The sequence below is a fragment of the Sphaeramia orbicularis genome, chromosome 9 (assembly GCF_902148855.1).
Source record: "Sphaeramia orbicularis chromosome 9, fSphaOr1.1, whole genome shotgun sequence".
NCBI classification, from domain to species: Eukaryota; Metazoa; Chordata; class Actinopteri; order Kurtiformes; family Apogonidae; genus Sphaeramia; species Sphaeramia orbicularis.
Window position 1 is genome coordinate 25,480,304 of NC_043965.1, and position 6,663 is coordinate 25,486,966.

Genomic DNA, 6,663 nt, shown 5'->3' on the forward strand with positions numbered 1-6,663 from the left:
TAGTTTTTTGGTGCAATGAGGTTTAATGCTGAGTTGTGCTGACGGAGCAGAGCTTTCATGTCACTATAACATTTTGACAGGCGGCACATGCACGCAGCCTCTTTGCCATCCTACTCCGCATACCTTCCCGCGTGCTGCGACCCCTCGATAGGCTCGATGGTACGTTCCGCCTCCTCGTGACGTCCGCCTTCATGGAATAAATAGTGAAGCTCTGCGCCATGAGGCTCAGGCTGAGGATCAATACCCGGACAGAGCAGGACCACACTCTCCTCTGGGGCGACCGGAAAAACACCGCGGAACTGCGAAATACAAAGTTAGCTCCTCATTAACATCTTTTACGCTGTAAAGTCAGTGTACGCAGACGACGTTAACGATGATGAACGGACAAATGAATGGTTTTCATAACTCCCTCATTGACGAGGACTGCTTCTTGTTCACCTCAGAGTCGGTTGGAGAAGGACATCCCGGTAAGACCAACACACCAGCTCTATACCAGTTTATATTTCATATGTTACGTTAAAATGGCATTATGGCCCTTCTGGGTAACGGCACATCGTTCCATGTAGTCACAGTATGTACTCTACATCGTTCAGGGGTTAATGCTCCGGCCTGTTCCGTTCCTGAATGTGGCCCGCCGGTATGAGCACGCTGCGGCTAACGTTAGCTAGCTAATCTGTGTGGCACAAGGATCCAGTCGCACGCCTTTTTCAATGACATTTGTTGCCCCGGTTAGATGTACCGACTATACACATTTCGATATAATAGTATAGTGTAATGTTCACGTTAATCCATCACAAAGTGGCGGGACGCCGCATCGACTGTGACCGGTTACGTTATCGGTTAGCTTGATCGACAAACTACAATAGGCAGCGGCGTGGCATAATATCACTGTAATACTTAAGTGTGTTTAAGGTCCGTTTGCCTTTGGACCCGGTGTTACTTAAGCGCCGCACCTTCAACCACATGCGCACATGGTGAAATGGCGACTGTTCAATGGCTGTGAGCCACTCCCACTAAACAGAAGACGGGCCCACGGCAGTAGCGTGTCACCGTTTACTCACACCAGAGGGCTAGTGTTGTTGCTCCTCTTGTTGGCCTCACTAACTTCAGTGCACTGTCATTGTCCTGTATTTCAGACAAGATCTGCGACCAGATCAGTGATGCGGTATTGGACGCTCATCTCAAGCAGGACCCTGATGCCAAAGTTGCATGCGGTAAGTCCACATAGTCATTCTAGTTTTTAGCTAATTTTGTTATGAGGTAAAATCGCTTTACTTCCCTTTTATAATATTGTGTACATGTTATTTCTTGCAGAGACTGTTGCCAAGACTGGGATGATCCTGTTGGCAGGTGAGGTGACCTCACATGCCACGGTGGACTACCAGAAGGTTGTTCGTGACTGCATTCGCCAAATTGGTTATGATGACTCCTCTAAAGGTGGGATAATTTTTTAATTTTTTTAATATTAGTTGTAGTGGCCATCTGACTTAAGCTGTGGCTCTTGAACAGCATCTTGATTAGTCTGTTTCCTTTCATACAGGATTTGATTATAAAACCTGCAATGTTTTGGTGGCCTTGGAGCAGCAGTCTCCTGATATTGCCCAGGGTGTTCACATTGACCGCAATGAGGAGGACATTGGCGCAGGAGACCAGGTCAGAACTGCTACTGATGCAGAGTGATCATTGTCCTTGATTTACACTTTGAAAAAAAAAAAAAAACTTTTTGAACCTGTTCTGATCTGTTGTGATGTTTTTTTTTTTTTGTTTTTTTTTTCTCCACAGGGCTTGATGTTTGGATATGCCACTGATGAGACTGAGGAGTGCATGCCTCTCACAATTGTCCTTGCCCATAAGCTCAATGCCAAGATGGCTGAGTTGCGACGCAATGGCACTCTTCCATGGCTCCGTCCTGACTCAAAGACACAGGTAGAGCAACAATTTTTGATTGTGTGAATGTGTGGGGTTTTTTTGTTTTGTTTTTTTTCCTTTTCTCTCCAGGTCACCACAGTATTTTTGACCTTGATGGTACTACATCATTTATCATCTCTTGCACAGGTTACTGTGCAGTACCGCCAGGACCGCGGGGCCATGCTTCCAGTGCGTGTGCATACAATTGTCATCTCTGTTCAGCATGATGAGGATATCTGCCTGGAGGAGATGAGAGATGCCCTGAAGGAGAAGGTAATCAAGGCTGTCGTCCCCTGCATCTATTTGGATGATGACACAATCTACCATCTGCAGCCCAGTGGCCGGTTTGTAATTGGAGGCCCACAGGTAAATATCAGAGGTTTTATCTGTCAAACACTTGAGCCTGATTTTTTTTTTTTTTTTTTTTTTTTTTTTTTTTAGTTATTTTTATTATAATGATAATATTAAAATCTAACTTTGTTATAGGGAGATGCTGGCCTGACCGGGCGTAAAATCATTGTTGACACTTATGGAGGTTGGGGTGCTCATGGTGGTGGGGCCTTCTCTGGGAAGGATTACACGAAGGTGGACCGCTCGGCTGCTTATGCTGCTCGCTGGGTGGCTAAGTCTCTGGTGAAAGCTGAGCTCTGCAGGAGGGTATTGGTTCAAGTAAGTAGTGACACTAACTCTGAGCAGCACATTGTCTTTTTGAATGATGGGCTAGAGGAAGTTCCTTCCATGTGTTGTGTTTTCTTGATTTTTTTTTTTTTTATTTTTTTTAAACGTGTATGTGTGCTGTATTAGGTGTCCTATGCCATTGGAGTTGCCCACCCCCTCTCCATTTCTATCTTCCACTATGGGACTTCACACAAGAGTGAGAGGGAGCTGCTTGACATTGTGAAGAAGAACTTTGATCTCCGCCCCGGAGTCATTGTCAGGTAACGCATATGTTCTGAAGCCACCTGTAATGCTTCTGCAGCTCCTGGCTTCTTCCCGTTTCCTCCACTTTCAGTATTGCATTTATGTTTTGCTGCCCAGTGATCAAGGTTAATTTATTTGAAGTGATTGCTTATCTAGCAACTTTTTGCTTCAGCTGGCACTTATTTTTGACTGCTGGGATTAAATGCTATGAGATGGCTATATCTTTTTCTGCTTAATCAAATGGCATAGCCTACTGCTAAAGGCTACACACTGGGCGTACTGTTGGATTAATATCGCATGTATGCATTTTTGAAGGCACACATATTGGCATAATAAAGCCTTGTAGCTCATAGTTAGGTGTGTCCTTTTTGTAAAGTGGATGAGTGTGGTTTCCATCTGCAAGCTGCAGTTGCCACTCAACTCAACGAGTTGGTTGGCAGGGTAAGTGTCGAAGCTTCATGCGTTATTTTTGAAAAAAAATTTTCTACTCCTTAGTCGGTTTAACAAGCTTTTTTCCGTTATTTTGTGGTGGCTCTCGACACTCCCCACTGGCCAATGTCAGCGTTATGGCTGTGTGAGTATGGATGCTTGCATCTGAAGTTTATGGGTGTGATTGCTGCTAAATATATTGATTATGTATTCCAGGGAGCTGGATCTGAAGAAGCCCTTGTATCAGAGGACCGCAGCCTATGGCCACTTTGGCCGAGACTCCTTCCCATGGGAGGTGCCCAAAAAGCTCAAATACTAAACCTGTTAAGCTTTTCCCCCCAGGCCTGTTGGTGTATACTACAGAGAAGCCTCCAAGGTTCCGGGGGTGAAATGCCCTTATCTTTTCACATAATGGTATCTTTAAGACATCACTCCCTTCCTCACTCCACCTCCCTCCTTTTTGTCTTGTTACTGGTTGCAGTATCGTATTGGGTCCTAGGCGGCATGCCTCAGAAAGTTGATGTTGAAATAGCTGAATGGGTTCCATGAACTCATGCATCATTGTAGTTAATGTAGTCCCACGTCTTGAGATGCCCCTGCTTCTTGTTCTTGTAGACCCCGTATAGCTACACCTCGGTCGTTTTCTCTTGGCATTCCACACTCCGTCAGTATTGTCAGTTTTCTATTTACTGTCATGGCGGTAGCATATTAGGCTATTTGGGATACCCCTCTTAATGTAATGGTGCTACTGATGTAAGGAGTCTATGCGACAGCTAAAATGTGTCCATTTAGAAGCATAATTTGCCAGTTGGATGGTCCACTGATGCATCCCCTCAGACAGGTTTAGCTTCTCTCAAACATTCCTCCTTTGTCAGTCTCGTACAATATCTCCTGTGACCCACTGTTCCTTATCGTGTTTTGTTAGCTTTATTCCCTCGTTTCTGTGGAGGATGCTAGAATGGCACAATAAAATTTCATGGGTTGTTGCTGTTTTCACTAAAATGCTATGCATTGCAGGCTAAGGGGTGAGCCAAATCCTAATTATTCAAGCTCTCAAATGAGCTTAAAGCCTCTGATGCCCCTACAGACCTTTGCTGTTTTCTGACGTAATACAGAAAAGTCAGAAGCTGCTATGTCCCTGCTCTGGTCTGCAGAGGTATTGGTTATACTTGATAGGGATGGAAAATTTGGATTGTTACACAATGAAATTCAATTTTAAATGAGTCCTTTTTTTAAAAAAAAAAATGTAAATGTAGTTTGACTTGCTTTTTTATGGTTTGAAGTGACTAAAGGCCCTTTTACTCCTTAAGTATAATGATGGCAGGTGTAGCTACAGAGAAACCTGGTTCCTGTCATTATTCTTAAAGGAGGGATTCCTCGTCTCAGTATAACCTCAACACTATTTATTTGTTCTCTGAAACTCTGCGTGGATACAGAGAAGCTGAAGTTTCAGAAGGCAGCTTTAAACATTTGGTTATTCAATCTTGAATTCCTTTTGACTTGATAATTTTCTTAGTGTTTGGCTTGAGGCTCCAAAGTGTTGTACAGAAAAGCTTTGTTGTGCCTCAACAAGAAAGTGTCACTGGCTCATGTTATTGACTATGACAATTCTTTTTTTAAAAATTTAACTACAGGTCATATTTTTAAGGTTGGTTAGATTTTGAGACCCCCTCCCCCATTAAAATGTCCGGTGCAATTCTTTGGCTCTTACTTATCCTCATAAATGGGATGGCAACATTTGGTTGGTGTAGTACAGAGAAACCAGCTTTGTTTACATGGCCATTCCATTGTAGGATAGTTTTCAAGTTTTAGTTTTCTTCCCTTTTTGCCACTCGGAGGTCATCCCGTTGGCTACAGTAAGTGTAAGAGTGCCTTTTCTATTTCCTCTACTCCATTCGTTTTACTCCCCTCGTACAAACATGCGTTCAGCTCCAGAGGAACAAGTAGCTCATACTGTATTCTGCTTCATGTCTAAATTGGGTAGTTTCATTATGCTCTGTAATAAAAAACTACTCCTTTCAAATGTGTGTGTCTCAATGTTTTACTGTCTTGTCATAAGTATATGGAATAATGCATCACAATTATGAAATGAAGTTTTAATGAAAACCCCAGCTATTTAGCTGGTTCAGGGGTGTTCATAGATGCTGTTGTCTTACAAAAGTTGTAATCTCTCCATGTTACATAATCCAAATAGCGCTGTTAGGAATCTAATTGGCAGTTCAGTTAATCAGGGTAGAGATAAGCTCCCATTTTAATTAAATCTAGTGACTAGATTGTACAGTCAGTTATACCCATACTCATGCTGTGGTCATTGTTGAACATAACATTCATCAATCACCCAAATTCATCTTCTCTGCTAAAACTGCTGAATGGGCAGAGGCCGTACAACTTCCATTCTGTGGTATTTCAGGCATAAACAGTTGCATCAACTAATTCTGAAATAATGTAGTTTCACTTAATTTATATAGAGTGACTGTCAAAGTGCATACAGAATGCGTGGTGTAAATCTAGAGCATATGTGTCAAACATGACCCGTGGGCCAAAACCAGCTCATGAAAGGGTCCAATCCAGCCTGTGGGATGAATTTGAAATGCAAAATTACACTTAACAATCAATGATGTCAATCATTTTAGCTCAGGTTCTACATACAGACCAATGTGATCTAAAGTGGTTCATACTAGTAAAATACTATCATAACCTACAAATAATGACAGCACATTTTTCTCTTTGTTTTAGTATGAAAAAGTAAAATTACATGAAGATATTTGCATTTACAAACTATCCTTTCACAAAAAAGGTGGAGAAACTTAATACAAACAACCTGAAATGTCTTCATAAAAATAAGAGCAACTTATGTAATGTCTTTTACTAAGTGTTTTGTGTATTTGTAGATTCATTGTGGTCTGTAAGTTGTGTTAAAATTGCACTTAATTTTCTTCAGACATTTCAGGTTCATGTCAACTTTGTAGATGTAAACATTTTCATAATGTAATTTTACTTTTTCCACTTTTATTATTTTTCTGGTCTGGCTTGCTTGAGATCATGTTGGGCAGAATGTGGCCCCTGAACAAAAATGAGTTTGACACCCCTGGTCTAGAGAGATCTGATCATAGAAAAGAGATTTCTTTATTGTATCCAACGTGTACATTATAAATGGTACAGCTTAAGCAAACCTTCAAAGAATAGGCCTCAAAGTGGAAGTTCTGCTTGTTGAGCAACTGATCACATGTCTTGCTGAAGGGAAAATGGGTGACAGCAGGTAAGGGAAGCATTGTGGTCCTGGACATGTGCAGTCCTGAACTTAAGAATTGGCCCCAAGCCAGTTGTCTTCTGTTTTTGAGCTTTTACTGGCCTTTAACTGCAGAGGATTTTACATGAAAAGGTTAGACCTGTAATACCAGCTCC

The 6,663-nt window shown here is 42.0% G+C and overlaps 1 protein-coding gene across 4 annotated transcripts; it reads left to right on the plus strand.

Moving 5' to 3' along the window:
- The first annotated feature begins 205 nt into the window (after positions 1–205).
- mat2ab (methionine adenosyltransferase 2Ab) lies at positions 206–5,281 on the plus strand. Of its 4 annotated transcripts, XM_030142879.1 has the most exons (10): positions 206–467; positions 1,137–1,214; positions 1,315–1,437; positions 1,541–1,653; positions 1,783–1,926; positions 2,056–2,274; positions 2,395–2,577; positions 2,713–2,846; positions 3,392–3,403; positions 3,475–5,281. In XM_030142879.1, the coding sequence occupies exons 1-10, from the start codon at positions 374–376 to the stop codon at positions 3,575–3,577; spliced, it is 1,203 nt and encodes a 400-aa protein (XP_029998739.1). In that variant the 5' UTR covers positions 206–373; the 3' UTR covers positions 3,578–5,281. The 4 variants fall into 4 exon arrangements, 3 of the variants coding, with proteins under 3 accessions (XP_029998739.1, XP_029998740.1, XP_029998742.1); XR_003936226.1 differs by having other exon boundaries at positions 2,713–3,270; positions 3,392–5,281; XM_030142880.1 differs by lacking the exon at positions 3,392–3,403.
- Positions 5,282–6,663: the final 1,382 nt, after the last annotated feature.